Source organism: Pipra filicauda, unplaced genomic scaffold (genome assembly GCF_003945595.2).
Source record: "Pipra filicauda isolate LSUMZ 115617 unplaced genomic scaffold, ASM394559v2 scaffold474_size475410_pilon, whole genome shotgun sequence".
Lineage (NCBI taxonomy): Eukaryota > Metazoa > Chordata > Aves > Passeriformes > Pipridae > Pipra > Pipra filicauda.
In genome coordinates this window covers 108,122-126,156 of record NW_024104614.1, presented here as the reverse complement: position 1 = coordinate 126,156, position 18,035 = coordinate 108,122, and the positions used below count along the sequence as shown (strand labels likewise).

The 18,035-nt window shown below is 52.3% G+C and overlaps 1 protein-coding gene across 3 annotated transcripts in view; it reads right to left on the bottom strand.

The window, feature by feature from the left end:
* Positions 1–18,035, bottom strand: part of CDH22 (cadherin 22) — a 77,149-nt gene that overhangs the window by 20,689 nt on the left and 38,425 nt on the right. For all 3 annotated transcript variants that reach the window (XM_039386223.1, XM_027745896.2, XM_027745897.2), the window contains exons 5-7: positions 8,435–8,602; positions 7,250–7,437; positions 6,152–6,405 (exon numbers count right to left, since the gene is read on the bottom strand). In XM_039386223.1, coding sequence (XP_039242157.1) covers positions 6,152–6,405; positions 7,250–7,437; positions 8,435–8,602 — 610 coding nt within the window. The remainder of the gene's footprint in view (positions 1–6,151; positions 6,406–7,249; positions 7,438–8,434; positions 8,603–18,035) is intronic.

Sequence of the window (18,035 nt, the reverse complement as noted above, 5' to 3'; positions counted from 1 at the left end):
CTCACAAGGAGTCACACACCAGGTTTAGTCCCATGTCTTCACCACAACACCACAAGCCCACACCTGTCCCAGTGGCATGTCCTGCATTTGCAACCATTACACACAGAATTAAGCAAACCAACATTAAATCAGGGCACAGTGAGATGTGAGTTCCTGGGGGAAGGGGCTGGAAGGGAAGTCCAATCCAGCTGAGGCCCTTGAGCACAGCCATAGCACAAATAACACACACCACCACTGCAATCAGAATTAGAAATCCAGAAGGCCTGCAAATCACAAACAATACAGCATAATGTTATTGTGTACAGCATCTTTCACACACACTGAATCCCAGAGTGCTTCACAGAATTAAATAATACAAGACAGCAAAGAGTACAAAGGATAAATTACCAAAAGGAGGGCTGTGAATAAATTAAAGCCTTCAGTCACATGTTCAACCACAGAAGGAAGATAAATGTAGGGACAAAGCAAACTGGAAAGCTGATGAGGTAGGACAGTACTGAGAAGTCCCATTGGACAGGAGCTGAGCAGGACAGGCTCCAGGCCAGCAGCAGGTTCAGGATGGGGGAAGTGGTCTGCATGCTGCAGGGCAGCTTTCCCAAGGGCTTGTGTGTGGCAGCCAGAGTCCAGCTGTGGTCTGTGGGTCCATCATCTACATGGCTCACAGCTGAGGAACACCAGCTCACCTTCTGCATGCAAGGATGACCATTGATGGCCCTGTGCTCTTCTGCCCCAAGCCCTGGGAGGGGACCAGCTGCAGTGGGAGTGCTTCCTACAGAGCCCCTGTCCATCCACACAGCTCCATCTCTGATGGAGGCACACACAAAGGCATTCCTATGCTGTTTAATGTGTTATACAGTTCCATGTTACATTCCCTAGCCCTCTCCCTTTCAGACAGATGGGGGAATGAGAGAGAAAATACAACAGCACTTGCTTGTAGCTAAAGAAAGACATTCAGAAGTCACTATCTAAACTGCATTTGCACACAGCCACATTCTAGCACATTCTGCACCCACGTGGCCTCCTCCCCCCTGGCATTCAGAGGAGATGGACATCTGTCACACAAAGCCAGGTACAAGCTCAGGCATCTCCAAACTAACTGCCAGGGACTGCCTGTGTCTTCTGCCCCAACTCTCAGCTGGGAGCAGAGCCTCTACAGGCACACAGCCAGTTCCAGAAGGGACAGTGACACTGTCTTGGCACGTACCACAGCCTCTCATCCACTCTGCTTGCTCACTGCAAAGGGAAAGAAGAGGTCTGGCTGCTCTGAATTGTACATCAGTTCAATGTTCTGCTGGAAAGAGGAACAGAAATTGGGATCACAACACCCAATACCTTTCCAATAGCATAACTGATGTATTTACATAACCGCTTTCATTGTTCTCCCACATCACCCGACCTCAAACATGTCCTGCCTTCCATTCCACTTTTTCATACTGTTAAGTTCAAGATGGTACTTCACCCTCCCCACGGCTTCCCTGCTTCTTGAGTAAGCACATGCCTGTTTTGATCACTCTTGTGTCATTGCTGCATAAACAGAGATGTCTGTAAAAAATATCTACACAGAAAAACCCAGTTAGCAATGGGAGACACTTTAAAACCCAGTTAGTGATAGGAGACACCCCGAGCCCAGACACGTCTGACAGGTCTGCCCGCCTGGCTGGAGGGCAAGAGGATGGCAGGGAGCACTCCATGTCATGCCACCAAGAACCTGTTCTTATGCTTCTCATTGCTTTGCTGTTGAGGTTGTCTTCTGTCGCTTCTGAATTGTCTGCTGAGGCCAGACTGCCTGTACCCCATGGCCAGGGAAAAAGAAACCAGAAATCTGATCCCTTTGTCACCACTGCTGCAAAGAATGGCCACCTCCTCAGCAATGAATTGGGGAAGGAGATGGAGCTCGATGTGCTGCCTTGGCCACAGCAGCAGGGCTGAGCCTGCTGCCACGCTGTGTCTGTGGAGGTGGGTCTGCAGCTCTCTGTGGGTCCCAGTGCCAGGGAGGCTCTGGAGCACTAGGCTGGTGTGGGAGCTGGGGACTGGTGGGGCCATGGGGATGTCCATCCTCCCCCCAAAGCCATAACCCTCTCAGAGCTGCAGATCACACAACAGACCTCACCTTCTAACAGCTTATGGCTCATCCCGCTGCACTCATTCCCATCATTTTGTGCAATACGACCTTCACCAACCAGCCTCTCCACCTCTGCTCCTCCAGCTTCATATTCACCGGCCCCACCTGGGAAGAGGCAGCATTTAATCCCTTATCCTTCAGGTACTCAGAGACAGGACCTGTGCCCATCCTTCCTGCAGCTGGTGCTCCATATCTGGAACCGCAGTCCCCAGCTCTGATTGGGATGCAGACCTTGTACTCCATTTCCCTCTCTTCCTGCTGGCACTGCCTGTTGGTTTGGATGTTACAAGTGACTGTTTAATTTCGACAGCTTTCTTGGTGCTCATCTTTCTCATGAATGCATTTCTCAAGCAGTTTGTTTCACTTCTCCCCCGAACGCACCAAGGAGCACATTTTAAGCCATGTGTTTTGTTAATAGGGAGCTTTTCAAACACTGCGTGAAAAGCTTTTTGTTGTGTTTGTTTTTTCCTCCTCTGCCTTTTGTGTTGAAGCAGGTTGTAGTTCTTGCTGTGCTCTTGCAGTCTATAAAATGCCCATGTCCAACACGTGTCTCCGGATTTGGCGAACGCCAAACAAGAATATCTCTGAGAACCTTAAATCCCAAGCAACATCTTCCCGGTGCTGATAAAGCCTGGAACATACACAATCAGAGCACAGGCTCCCGCTGCAGAGAGAGAAACAAAAGGCTCCCATACAAACAGCCTCACATACACAGACAGTCTATCACTGTATTACTTCATACAATGGCTCAGCTGAGAAAAACTGCACTACGCCCGGAAAATACACAGCTAAAGCCAAAAAGCCAACTGGAAACTAAATTTGTTCTGAAAAGGAACAGTTCCAGCTTTTGATAGGCAAAAAAACCCAAGGATAGAATAAAATAAAAGGAACTGGACCTCTAGAAGGGCATTTCCCACACCGATACCACAGTGAGTTTTGTGCCTCGCAAAGGTTCATACAACCCCTTGGCTGTGCTGAGCTCAGCATGGCTCCCTTTGGTGTCACTGGGAGGGTGGCCTTCTCTGAGATATGGGGAGCTCCTTGGGTGCCCCAGCTTTCCTCCTGCCCAAGGCAAGGAAGTACCAGGGGCTCTGTAGCCATGTGCAGCTGGAGTGGGGCAGCAGGCAGAGCCCCAGGGATGTCCCCCAAGAACAGGGGAGCTGGACACCCCTTCAGCCCTCACATCTCTGTAACAGGTCAGCCTGGCTTGTGGGATGGGATTTGTTCTCAAACCAAGCGACCACATTCTGTGGGACCTGTGGATCATCAGGAGGGCAGGGGAACCACCAGGCTGGAATGTGCCTCTGGCAGCTGCTTTGGGTAGCACAGTAGGCATCACACAGCCTTGTTCCTGCAGGCCTGAGGCTGGAAACAAAGAGCCAAGGGCACCTCCCTTCCCATTTGGCTAAAAATACCTCCCAAACCTCGTTACTGGCAGCCTGGTGTCAGCAGGACCTGGAAACCCTGACAGAGCTGATTTCTGCTCTGCTGTCTCTGGCAATCCTTGTTCTTTCCTGCCTCAAGGGGAGAGTGCATCTCGATATGACAGGAGGTTGTGGCTCTCTGCTATTTACAGGCAGAGCCAACACACAGACCAGAGTCCAGGAGAGCAGCCACTGCAGAAGCACAGTCGTGCCTCTGCTCCCACCTCCGGCAGATGAGGAGCAGGAAGTTAAAGGGATCCGCTGAACTGCAGCAACTTCAAAGGGTTCATTCCAACTTCAAGGAGCCGAGGATCAAATGCTGGTCATGCTGTCAGGACCAGTTGCTCTCTAATGTATCAGAGGTGAAGTACAAGTGCTGGCTTTTGGCGACTCTACTCCGGAGCAGCACACTTGAAACACGAGGTGACTTCCTGCCATCTCCTGCTGACGGGTTAGTGTCACATCCTGGTGCTGCAGGGTCCTGGCATTAATGTTTGTGCACCACTTTGAAGCTGTGAGCAGCTGCCTACGCAGCAAAGTATTTTATTAAATTGCCTGGATAGCCAGAGGACAGGAAAGCAGGAGACATTCAACTGCACCTTCCTCCTGCATTGGTGCTGCATCAGCACGACCAATATCAACCTGCTTCTCCACTTGGCCTGTGTTAAGATGGCTGGGAAGGCTCACCCAGCTGCACTGCCACTGCTCCTGACAGCAGGGAGCGAAGGGATGGACAGATAGAGACCAAGTGTCCCAGGGGAGCATGGGGGACACAGGATGAGCTACCTGCCTGGGGATAGCTGGAGGGAGGACATGTATTTGAATGCATCAAGCCTGACGAGGGAAAACACATGGCAATTCCCAAGCTGCAGCAGATGCCTGGGAGTCCTGTTGGCTGGGTTTTTGTGCCTGAGCACAAGGCATTGCCTAGTCTGGCACTGAGCTCACTGTAGGAGAGACTCCCATAGCAAAGTTTGGGCTCTAACCATCTTGCTCCTGCGCAGTACTTGAATCTGCTTCTCTCTGATTCAAGTCCCCATAGCCTTCTGCACAGCAGTAGAGAGCCTCCCTCCCCTGCTTTCTTTTGGTCTGTCTGCAAACAATGCGGCAAGCTCCACAGGGAAACAGAATGGAGAACAAGAAAAAACAAGAATAAGAGTAGTTCTATCCCCAAGGCCCCTTTCCTACAATTACAGGTCAGAAATGAAATCTATGTTCTGTAGCAGTGCTAGAAACAGTCAAGTGAAAAAGCACATGCACACACGTGCACACACACAGACGTGGGGACAGACCACGTTCCTGAAGGGTGTGAGCTGACAGCCACATGCTCAGAGGCCAGAAAGAAGTCAGACACGTGGCCTGACTGGAGAGTCACACAAGGTGAGCAGAGGTATGTCGAGAACACATCCAACAGTCAGCACCCAGTAGTGCAAGTGGTGCAGCACTCACATACACAGTTCCTGGCACGCCATGGCTGATTTCATCCTCATTCACCCCAAAGTCAACTTTCAGCATCCAGCTTTGTGACACAGTACTCTCTGCTAGCTGCCAGGCATATGTGGATGGCAGCTTTCCACGTGCAAATTCTTTTCTGAGCTTTCTAACCCTCTCAGTCTTCGTTTCCACGAAGATCAGGAGATCCTCCCTCACCCCACTGTGAAACGGTGCATTACCCACAGCTGCCCTGAGCAGGCACCCAGGAGCATCATCAAGCAACTAGCGCTGTAACTGAGCCCTCCCCGGCCTGTGCCCCTCCACCTCACATCCCTGTCCCTCCCAGTCTATCCCTGCAGAGCTCTCAGTGCAAAGCCACTGCTGCTCCCTGGAAGTGAGAGGCTCCACGGGCGCCTGCAGCCCCACCGGCACCTGGCACCAGAACACACATTTCAAGGAAATTTTCCACACGTTGAGGATGTTTTCTGAACACCAGATTTCCAACCCAACTGCTCGTGACTCAGGCCAGTTGGCAGAGCCAGAAGGCTGCTTTGTGCCTTAGGTAATAACAATTTAACAAGGTAACAATCTCTTTAGCCACAAATTAAATGGAAATGGGAAATGTCCTGTGCAGATAAGCTGCTGCCTGGATTATGTCCCCTGCCCAAATATAAACTCCTCTGATCTTTGATCCTATGCACACATGCACGCACACACAGCCAGGCTGTGGCTCTGCACCTCGCAAGCCTCACCTCATTTATCATCCTTCACCACTGTCCTCCTGCTACTCCTATATAGCCTGGCCTGTGTCAGGCACCACTGCAGACACCTTGCTGTCAGCAGCAAGGACATGCAAGCATCACCCAAGCCACCTTCCCTGACACTCCCTTGCACTCACAAACCCATCACCCGTCAGTGATGTACCTGTCACCTGCGAGACGGCTGCGCTGGCTTGTGCACAGGCTGCCACTCACCTGCCACCTGCCTGTCCCACGGGACACTCTCACACACTTGGCCACACGTGCAGCACTTGCCACCTTTACCTGCACTGTCCCACCTCCTCCATCCCAGCCACGGCCACAGGCCCCCCCCTGGCCACGCGTGTCCCTTGCAGGTGACCCCACGCCCAGGGCAGGGAGGGGGATGACGCGAGGTTCGGGTGATGCGTTACCGGACAGGGTGGTTCGCTGTGTCCGGGTCGAGGGCAGTGACCACCCCCACGACAGAGCCAACGCGTGCATCCTCCTGCACCTCCATCAGGTTGGAGGGGGGCCGGAACTCGGGGGGCTCGTCGACGTCCAACACTGAGACCCTCACGATGGTCTGGTCCCGAAAGGTGCCCAGGTCCACGAACCGCGGGTCCACGAACTTGTTGAGGGCCTCCACCACAACAGTGTGCACTTTTTTTGACTCGTAGTCAAGAGGCTGGCACAAGGGAAGAGGGTAAGTCACAGCCAGCTCAAGGAGCCCCTCTGCTGCCCCTTCCTTCACCAGAGACATCAGGGCAGCACTAGAGCCCCTAAAGCTGCCCGCTCCCAGGCAGTGTCTCTGCAGGAGCCTGGGGGCTTCTGCTTCGTCCTCCTGCCAGCACCACCCACACTGAGGGGGCAGAAGGGAGGGGAAGCCCCCAGCCCACTCCCCCAGAGCCCCCAACAGGGTGCCCAGGCTGTGGGCAGCCGGGATTCACTGGGAAGACAGCAGAGCGTGCACTGCACATGAGCGAGTTCTGATCATTAATCACTCTCTTATTTCTACAGGGTAGGTGAGCTGCATACTGTGGCCTTGGAGAACAATCATTCTTTTCTGCCTGCACCAAGTATTTGCTTGATTGTTTTTGCCACCAAAAGCAGATACAGTCAAAGTGCTGTTGGGCAGGTATAGGAATTAGGTGAGCATTTTTCTCCCCTAACAGATGCTATCAATAACAGCTGTAAGCACTCGTCTCTGCAGCTCTACCCACGGTGTCCCCTCCACACAGCTCTCTGCTTCACTACCACCCCCGAGCCACCCTGGGGGACTCCAGCAGGCACTGTGTGCTGCTTCTTTTCAGTGCCTCCTGCCAGACACTGCCCTGCATTTTGCCATCCAGGCAGAGCAGAGACAGGTCTCTCCCTGCATCAGCAGGCACAAAAATGCAACTGCTACCGCCAGAGCAGCACTCAGAGGAGCATTCATTTCAGCTCAAATGCAACTGCAGCAGTCCCCAATGGAAAGGGCCCTCCCGGGGACCTGTGCCATCCCTACCCAACCAGCCCTCCTCATCTCTCACCTTCTGTACCGTGATGACAGCCTCTTGGGTATTGCTGTCCGTGGTGACTTTGAACATCTCCACCCCTTCCTCATCCTTCACTTGATATGTCATGTCTGTGTTCTCCCCGACATCGGAGTCCTCAGCCTTCACCCTGCCGATGGCAGTGCCCACGGGGGCCGTTTCAACAATGCTGAACTGATACATCTCTGGAGGAGAAAAAGGTACCAGGGTCACTGCTTCTGCCTGTGAACCCCCCCAAGTCTGATAGTACCCTTTGCAAACCTCCCTGGGGCACCCTTAGGCTCTGAGGGCTGCACAAACTCCACTGTGTCTATAGTCCTTGAATGCCCCATCAGGAGAAAAAACACATACCCCAGCCAAAAACAAGGGTTGAGGGAAGATAACTGGGGAGTACTGATGTGCCAGGTGCTGGGTGAAGTAAAGGCTGATTTCTTCATACAGAGACTGCCTTGCAATCAGTGCTCTCTGATTCCTTGCAAGGATTCCTTTACCACTTCAGATTTCTAGGAGACACAGCCAAAGAGCTGAGCCTCCTCCAGCTGCAGCCCCTTCTCTGGCCTGCCAGGCAGGAGCTGCCAGGCTGCACAGTTGGTTTGCACTGCACAGCCCACTCCTCACAGCAGGACCACCCCCCACCTTGTTTCAGGAGGGTCCCAGATCACACACAAGTTCGAGCCATAGGCCACCAGCAACAATTAAGAAAACAGAGCTGTGTGTCACCAGGCTGCTGTCCACGAGCAGTGTCACCGTGCCTTGCACTGGGGCAGTGTGCCAAGCTCTGACACAGGACCCAGGAGGGGCCAGGCCAGCAGCCGACACACGAGTCCCTGCTCCAGCTCCCAGGAGAGAGCAGCACAGCAGACCTGGCTGCCTTCTCCCTGTTGCTCGGAGAGGCCTCGGGAAAAGGCCAGCTCTGCCGGTGCCCTCCCACCACACAGCCCTGCTTGCTCCCAGAACCACCACCAGAGCAAGAGTCTTGCCTGGGGCCCTGGACGAGCTCAGTCAAGGCAGCTGTCCCTCCATCGTGCTGCCAGGCAGGGACACATTCAGACCCAGGCCAGGAGCTGTGCTTGCCTCAGTGCTGCTGCCCTGCCAGCTTGACGTGGCTCAGCCTGCAGCTTCCATCCCACCACCCACTGGGAACCAGGACAGGAGTTCACCCCCACCACTGCTGGGACTCACTCTGGGGGAAGCGTGGTGGGTTGTCATTGACATCAGTGACCACGATGGTGACTGTGGTGGATCCCGACAGGCCGCCCAGCTGTCCTGCCATGTCTGTTGCTCGGATCACCACCTCGTAGCGGTCCTGCGTCTCACGGTCCAGGTCAGCCACGGCCGTCCGGATCACACCTGGGAACCAGCAGGACACAGCGTGAGCACAGGCAGGTCACAGAGATCTGAAGAGTCACAGAGGGGGTGAGGCTGGAAGGGGCCGCGGGAGATTACCTTGGGCAAGCTCCAGCTCTGAGCAGGATCAGCTGCATCTCCCAGCCCCTTCGCACAGGGCAGATGCTCCAGTACTTCACCAACCTTCATGGTCCTTCCCTGGACTCACTCTGGTATGCCCAGAGAATCATATTTGGCAGTCCAGAGCCAGACACAGCACCTGTGTCTCATCAGTGTCAAGTAGAAGGGACAGTCACCTTCATTGACTGCTGGGGACACTCTCCCCAACACAGCCCTGGTGCTGCTGGTCACAGTGTCTGCTGGGCCCCTTCACAGAGGTCACATAAGCAGAAGCCAACTAAGGGAAAAAAAGGACTTTGGAGAGAAGAACAAGCCCAGGGGGTTGTCAGCCAGGCAGAAACATCCCCCTGAAGCCCTGGAATAGCCACAGGCCCAACCTGCTCCCAGCAAGTCTCCGCATGAAGCATAAAAGAGTTTCAACTGCTGCTCCTCCCGTGGGCTGCTGGCAGCTCCCACAGCGTTAAACCCTGGCACAGAGGAGGCTTGTGCTTCTCTCCAGGGAGCCCGGGAGCTGGATGGAAGATTTGGGGGGGCCAGAGGATTGGTGGGAGCTGGAGTCACAGGAGCAAGAGGACTCATCCTCGCCCTTACCCAAGTGCGGGGGCTGTGCTGGGGCCAGCCTCAAGGTCTGCACACAAGGGCTCTGTAAAAGCCCAGGCTGAGTCACGAAACCCCTCTGGCACAGCTCTGCAGCAGCCCACGTATCCTGATGTGCCGAGCAAGAGCCAGGCTTGCTGCAGCACCCCTAGCAAATAATGGGTGTCCTCTATCTCACAGGGGCCACGGCCGAGCACACCTCGAGGGGCTCTTGTGTGTTTGGAGAATGATGGGGACAGTGCACTTCCAAAAGTCTATCTGCAAAAACTCCTGGCTTTCAAGTGTTCCTCTAAGGAGACCAAAGGTGACAATACACATGCTCTGTGTCAGAGAATGCACTGGAGCTTAAAAAAAAAAATGTATGGTGTGGTAGTACTTCTTATGAAGTCTCTTAAAAAATAGTGTTTATAGGTCCCCAGTATTCATCTGGACTTGGGGGAACTGACCAGGACTAAAACATAAAGGAACATAAAACAAGAAACAAAGAGCAATAAACCCCTGAAAACCATGTGAATGACAAAAGTTACCACTTCCTATGTCCCAGGAGGGTTTCATTTACATGGAAACAAAGTAGAGAAGAAACATTTTGAGAATGAAAGAAAGAAACGACTCTGCCCTGAGGTGGCACCAGGGGCACACAGGAGTGCCTACAGGGATACAAGGTCATTAGCACCACATTCCAGTCCCACCGTACCAGCAACATCCCAGAACAGCAAGAAATCAGCTTAAAATCCCCTCCAGCTCAGTTTTTTAGTGTTCCCACAGATTTAGATATTGGTTTATGTTATTGTGATTCCTCTCTCTTCCAGCCTTTTCCATTTAACTACCAGCTTTACCTCCTCCTGCTGTGAACTGCAAAATCCATCCCTGCTTTGTTCCACCAGTAATCCTGCCCGGTGCTAAGGAGGATGGTGGAAGGGGCTACTGGAATGGGTCTCCAGTGAGAGGTCGGACCCAAAGGGAACAAGGAGCTCCTCCCTTGTGGAGCAAACAGCAGAGAACTGTCCAGTTGCTCTGAGCACCTTCCAAACCATTTGCTGACGTGCAGCAAAGCAAGCAGTGGCAGAGCACTGCAGCCCCAAGTCACCTGGCTCCTGGGAAGCCCTCAGCACAACCTGAGCACAGCAGAGGGGAGAACTGGGTGCAAGTGGGCTGCAAGGAGCCATGATGTGGCTTCAGGGACAGACCCTGAGGCTTCCAGGTATCAGCCCTCCCCAGCCAGCAGGGTGCCAGTTTCCCTGTTCAGGTGTACAGCATGACCTTGTGCACTTCCTGACAAGGGCTCTCATCACAGAGTCAGTGCTGCAGTGGCCCAAAGGCAGTCAGAAATGCCACTGAGCTGGGAGGATGAAATTCCTCCCCCTTGCTCTTTACATGACATTACAGGTGCAGCAGGAGCAGGCAACACGGTTCAGGAGACATTTATTGCTCCTGTCCTTTATGAAACCAGCAATTATTGCAATGATTATCATTGTTAGCATTTATTATAAAAGACAAAACCACCATTTAAGATCCTTGCCGTTCCTCAGCTCTCATGGAGAGGCACGATTTCACTCAGCTTCCTTTGTCCCTCTGTCATTTCAAGTTCTGTAATTACCTGGACTCCTCTGCCTTCAGCCCCACGGAGCAGGGAGTGGGCATTTACCCTGTGATGGGGCCCGGGGTCTGCTCTGACCCCCTCATTCCTCCTGGCTCTGCTCAGAGGAAGCCACTTGACAAGGAGTCCCACCCCACCTCACACAGAAGGGGACACAGGAAAGGGTGGGAAGAACACTTCTCCAGGCACTTGTCCCAGCAAGGATGGAACCCTCCCACCTGGGCAGCAGCATCAGCCCTGCACAAGCACTGAGGGCTCAGGGACCAGCCCCAGCTGCTTGTGCTGACAGGCCTCTCCTGCCACTCCACTGTGAATACAAAACCTTATTTCTGGGCAGGCACTATCTCATTGAAATTTAAGCAATTCTGTTAATTAACGGGGTCTGAAGCATTTTATAATGAAAATGATTCATGTCAGCACAATAGTGATGAATTGGGATGAGAGGGAAAAAAGCTCATGCATTCACCAAGGCTGTAATGACTTAACTGAGCTGCTCGTAATGATATAGCTCATAATACGCCATGCAAGATGGGAGGAAAGTGCTCAAGCACTTCCCAGAACACCTCCAAGGTCACTCGTCCCAATGGGGAGCAAGTCCAGGCTGTTTGGCACGTGCAGAGCAGGGCAAATGGCCCCAGCCAGCTCTGGTTCTTCCAGCAGCACAAGGCAGACAAAATCCCTGCCTTTGGTAGTGGTGCAGACTGATCAGAAACTCCCTCTCTCGAGGTGCCATGTGTCCATCCATCCTGGAAAAGCAGGGGTCTGCTGCAGATGAACTGCCCTGTGCCCCAGCAGGATTGTCACTAGGAGGCTGTTCCTAAATTCCATGGGCCACACCAGGCCACCACCCCAAGAGTCAGGCTGGTTTTGCCTTCTAGGCCAAGGTACCACTTACTATCTGCTGGTGGCTGTGACAAATCAGGGTCTCCACACATGCTCCACATCAGTTCCTTGAATGTGGCACTATGGGTACTGCCTTAAACACCCACCAGCACCAAACCTGCACAGTCCCACCTTCCAGAGCCAGGACAGCCTCTGCTCCCAAAACCTGACCCCCAGGGGCTCTGCAAAGCAGCTGCCAGGGATGGTGACAGACCTGTTCTCAGGGCACAGAGGGCAGGGGCAGGCACCTTTACACTCAGAGCATGGAAGAGTCGTTGCTATCATCTCCCAAGATTCACCTTCTTTCCAGCCAGAAACTCTGACAAACCTTGTCCTTCCCAGGCTCTGCTAACAGAGCAAGAACAACCTCCAGCTCCGACTCTTCTCCCCAGTTCTTGTCAGCATCTGTTAGAGCTGACTAGTGAAGATGTGTGGTGGCATACCCTCTGGTACAAGGCACATGTGGCATTCCAGCATGATCCAGATTAATCAGGATAATTACCAGGCAAGGGGACACTTACGGAATCACATAAATACCATCAAATCTGCTCCAACAGCAGACACTCTTTGGGTAATAAAAACAAAGCAGGACAAAGCACTCAGCAGGTAACTGCCTTCCAGGAATCCCATCATTATGGGCTTTGCTCTGCTCTCAGGTACTTCTAGGTCAGATGTCCACATCCTTGGAGAGCATTTGGACAAAGGACCTTCCAGCTGAGGGCAAGAGGAACAACAAGCCAGAAAGTCATGGAGTAACAAAAATGGATCTATCCTCAGGTGGTTCCTGGTCCAACTACAGCTCAAAGCAGGCAGATGAGATTACCCAGGGCCATGAACAGTCAGGTTTTAGTATCTCCAGGGATGGAAATGCCACCTTCATGGTGACAAGCCTTGTCATCCTGCCATTTGTGTCTTTTTACTGTGCGTGCCTGAGAAGAATCTGGGTCTGCCTTCTCTACCCCCTCCTATTTAGCTGGATAAAACAGACTCATTCCTCTCAGCAGCTTGGTCAGTTAGAGCAAACCCATCTCTGCCTCAGGCCAGGAGTGGCAAGGCACCTGCCAACAGACTGCAGATTCCTCACCTGTGCCCTCACTTGCCTGCAGGGACACAGAAATATCAATATATCTGCCAAGACACAAGTGCTGCTGGAAGCACACATCCTGGAGGAGGTCAGCCCATGCAGGAGGGTCTTAGCCCCAAGAACCAGCACTTCATCTGCCCTCCATGCACAGCCCCCACTCCTGTCCTTTAGCTCAGCACAATTTGGGAGGCAGAAACTACGGGGGGTCTGAGCGAAGTGCTGGGCACAAGGCTCAGGAGCTTCATGGCTCTTCAGCAAATAAGGTACAGGGTTGCAATCCAGAAATGAAAACATTTATGGCTTCATCAGCATAGCCAAGCTGATCAAAGTTACCTGGAAGGGTGCAGAATCACTGGGGCTGAGGGATGCTGCAGCTGGAGATCTCTAACACAGTACCCTTCATAGCAGGTGGCCAAGTTGTATTCAAACCAGTGTGCCCTGTAGCTTTTAGGGCACCACTTACAGAGACAGAGCTACTGCCTCTTCTCAGAGAGAAGCACTTAACAAGGGCTTGTTCCAGGCTGGAATCAGCCTTGCCCATGCCAGCACAGAGGGAGGCACCCACAGTGAGCTCCAACAGACAGGCCAGCACACTCCCCCTTCCTTTGTCCCTTCTTTTAGCAGCTAAATCCCTCATCATTTAACATTAATTCCCTTGGCACATTAGTAGATACACTCTTATTTCTTCAAGATGACCAAACATACACTGTGGTCCCAAACCAGCTGAAGTTCCTGCACCAGTCTCTGAAAAGGACTGTTAATGTTCAGTCTTGCTATTAAGAGCAATCCCCTTAAATAAATGCGATTTCTCTGCAGACTCTCACGCCCCACACTCAGAGTCCCTCATGTCTGTGCACAGCTCTGGTGGATAAAGGATGGGGATGGGGCACAGACCTGCACAACCCCCTGGGCTCACAGGAAAACACACACATACCGATATACCTGTGTTTCCAGTCACCGGGGACCATTTCTAAATAACTGGCAAGAACAGCAGAGGAACACGTTCTGCCTCCCACCACCACATCACACAGACCCAACAGCTCACCAGCCCAGCTCAGCTGCTGCCTGCTCCCAGTCAGAGCAGCTCTCCCAGTCCAGCCTGACTGCCCCAGGGCAGGGCTGTGGTCAGCCTGCAAAGGGCAAGGCTGATAGGGATGAAACAACTATTGACTGCACACAAATAACCACCAGCTTCATCCCAGCAGGCTGGTATCTTGAGTTTGCTCTCTCCAGCACAAAAACCTTAAGCCCTTACCAGCTCAGTTTTCTATCAGGACACAGGCTCTAGAACTTAGGAGCTGTCTTAAGTCATCACAAATGCCAGACTGCATTTCAACTACCCTCTGAGTCCTGCTTTTTCCCTGCATTCAGTAGAATGACAGGTTTTAAGAATAACCTCTTCCTTCCAGTAAAAAGCCAGGTTCCCATGCACTCTCCCGAACTGACAATCCTTTGATTTTAAGGAAGGCACTGAATATCAGGAGGCCTGTGGTATTATGTGCTGTGACTGTTGTGTAGCAGCAAATATCCCTGCAAGGAGATGAACAAGACTGCTGGAAACAGGGACACCAGGTTGTGTCCCTCCCTGGGTGTCGAGCATTTTCAGGTTCCCTCCCAAGGCTGTGGGCAGGGATCACAGGCAGCAGTGAGTCTCCAGCCACACTGCCCAGGGATGAGAAAGGGCACTGCAAAGGATGTGGGAACAGACATGAGCAGGCAGGCACAGCTGCCTGCCAAAGGAGAGATTTGCCCCTATAAAGGTGAATAATCTGCAGAGGTGCAGGGTGATATAAAGCAACACGAAAACATGGTCTGCAGATTTAAATGCACAGATTTCTCCTCTCACGTAAATGCACTGAGCCACACACTCACATGCCCATCTCTGCATCTTAAAAGCATCAGCTTCAAAGGTCTTGGTGAGGATGAGATTCCTGGAGCTGGCACAGGAGCTGGCACTAAACCTCCTGCCCCATGTCCCTCTGGGCAGAGCTGGGTTTGTGGTCCAGCAGTGGTGAGGGGGCTCTGCCATCAGATCAGTGCTCTGACTGAGAGCCAACACCCACCAGAGTGGCAGAAGTGGCTGTTTCCCAATGGAAGCAGTGGGGCAGAGGTGTGTGATCGTTCTGTGAGGGCACAGACTCCTCCAGCAGAGCCGGGCAGCCACAGCCTGGGCACTGCAGGTCACCCACTGCAAGGAACAAAGATCAGCTGCACCCCATCTGCAGACTGACAATGAATGAGGAAGGCAGCACAGAGCTTACACGGGACTAATGCCTGCAGGCTCTTGCAAGAAGCCACCGGAATATTCTTACAGCTGACACAGAAAGTCTTGTCTTCACAGTTTGTGCACACAAAGCTCCTCAGTAACATACCAAAAAAGCCAGCCTGGACCTTCAACACACACAGGGGAAGTTCTTGAACCTGATTTGGGGTACACAGCACAAGTTTCAGTCTCTGAACCTTAATTCTCAAGGCATGAGAGTGGCTGGTGTATACAAAAGAAAGAAAAGCTCATATACATCAACTGTGCTTTCTCTTCACCATCATTCACCACTGGAATTTTCCTACAGCACAAATGCCATGATGCTGCACCCGCTATTCCAGTGGAGCCATTTAGTCACTCATCTATCTCCAAAAAGACACCTGAGGCACTCTGGGCATTCAAGGCTTACTGAATGGCAGAACTTGGCACAGCACGTTATCCAGACAGTTTGGGTTGCCTGTGAAAGGTCCATTGAATATGAAATCCCAGCTGAACACTACAGCTGGTAACATCCAAGAACAGGAGACAAACTAAGCTACACATGGTCCATATCCTGTGCTCAAGTGTGCAAACCAGTCTTGTTCATGCCACACCTGTGCTATGAAGGAGGGGGTGTGAAAAGAGCTGCTTGCAAAGACAAGGAGGGAAGAAACAAGCCAAGCTGGAAGGAGTCAGGGGCTGAGGTGGTGTGCAAGGGAGCAGATGCAAGGAAAGGCAGAGAAGGAGGTCAAAACCAAATAGGGAAAACAAATTGTTCTTCATTACCATATATCATAAGAAATGTAACATGCCAGGGTTTTATGGTTCTTTTTATGGCCATTAATAACAATGGTGGCTCTGAGAGTTATGCTGCTGCTACGGTTAATTAAATCTTATGCTCAGGGCAGGAGCGGGGCCACCCCGGGCAATCAGAGCTGGATTCCCATGTGCAGCATAAAAAACCCCTATTCTAACACAGAGTGGGAGCAGGACAGGATGTGCTCGGGTGGACATGAAGAAATGTCCACATGGGCCGGCAGTGACAGAGGGGCACGAGGCCACAGGACAGGCTGCAGCCACAACCTGAGAGGCCAACAGGCAGAGCTGCACCTCGTGTTCCTGCAGCCCTGGCGGGGCAGCTGCCACGGGCCATTTGCAGCTCAGACATCACCAGAGTCAGCCCCAACACCCGCGTTAGCGGCCAGATATTCTGGGAACAGACAGGCTCAAGAGGGGCTGAGGACTCTTCTGCAGACTGTCAGCAGTTTCACTGCTATGAATTACAAGCAAATAGAACAGTAAATCAACCCCCCAGTGTACGAAACTGCCAGCTTGAGAATTAAGACACAAAAAGTCAAGGAATCAAGAAGCTTGGATTCCCAGAGTGACATTAATTCTCACCACAGTCCCACAGGGCACATTTTAGTTTATGCCTTAATACAGAGCATTAATGTGGCAGGAAGCTGAGCCTCTGCACGTTCTGGCTTGTGCAGTTTGCTCCCAGTGGTCCCTCTCCATTCCAGCAGCCAGACTTTCACTCACACAAAGCTGTCTCAGATTAACAGGATCTCACGTGCACCTGAATTTTCAGTGTTTAGCCTATTGTTCATAAACACACAGTATAAAACAAAGCAAATCTGGGAGACAAGAGAGCCCAGCTGCAGCAGCTCCTGAACCAGAAGCAGGTACAGCCCCAACCTGCTGCTTGTGCCCTCTCTGCACTGCACCAGCCTCTGTCCAGACAAAGGCAATTCCCATCACATACCCTGGTACTGCTGGAGGAGCTCCCAAACTCCCAAATCTGAGCCTTCCTCCAGCAGCAGCCAGGCTGGTGGCACAGCCAGGGCAGGTGGCACAGCCAGGGCAGTGTCCAGCTTCCCCACAGGCACCAAACCACTGTCAGGAAGTGCAGGGTTTAATGAAGATGCAGCGGCTCAGGCACACAGACCTTCCTTACACTCTCCTTACACCAGAGTCTCCAAATAAATTTCACTCTGACTTACATAAAAATAGCCTTAGAAAATATCTATCAGCACAGACACAGATCAGCCTGACAGAGCCTTGGCACTTTAGCCCAGGGGTTGATCTCAGCCTCTCTCTCATTATGGTTCAGCAATAGGGTGGAAGGGACTTTGCTGTCCAGTTTTCCAACACAAGCTGCAGCTCCCCAGCCTGCTTGTCCTTTGACAATTTTTCATTAAACTGCGGGCACTTTATTGCATGCTTTGTGCCTTAAATATCTCTTATTAGCATTTGAGTGTCTCACCCCTTAGCAAGCTTGTGAGGCTCCCATTAAGGGTAATGAGAGTCACACTCCTGGGAGGTAAGGAGAATATATACCCCAACATCTCCTGGTTATGGTCTACTCTAACCAGTATGTCAGAGCATCATCTGCCAGGGATTTATTACAGAGGCATTTTTACAACAGCCCCTATTATAAGTTATTAAGGAATGGAGCAGCTTCTACTGTTCTTTCATTAAATATTAATGGAACATTTATAAACCAATCCTTAATTTAAAGTGTTACCTTTAATCAAAGCCCTGGTGATAACGATGCAGCCTTTGGTAAGGTCCCTTTGGTAGTATTTAAACCTTCTACAGTGAGATTTTACGTGCCTGTGGGTGCACTCCTGCTCCAGGCACAGAGCTCAGAGGAGCTCTGCCAGTGCAGGGGCAGACCAGGCACTCTGGGCTGGCAGCTCTGGGTCCTGCCCGCTGCAGGCAGGGCATGGAGCTGGGCAGCACTTTGCAGGGCTGCTGGGCTTCCCCTCCAACGCCCCTGCCATGGAACCCACCCAGCAACACTCCTGCCATGGGCACCCAGCGTTGGCAACCACCAGGGACCACAGACCTGCTGGCTCACAGCCAGCTCAGGATGTGTGGCCATGGCAGGGTGTCCTGCCCCAGCCCAGCT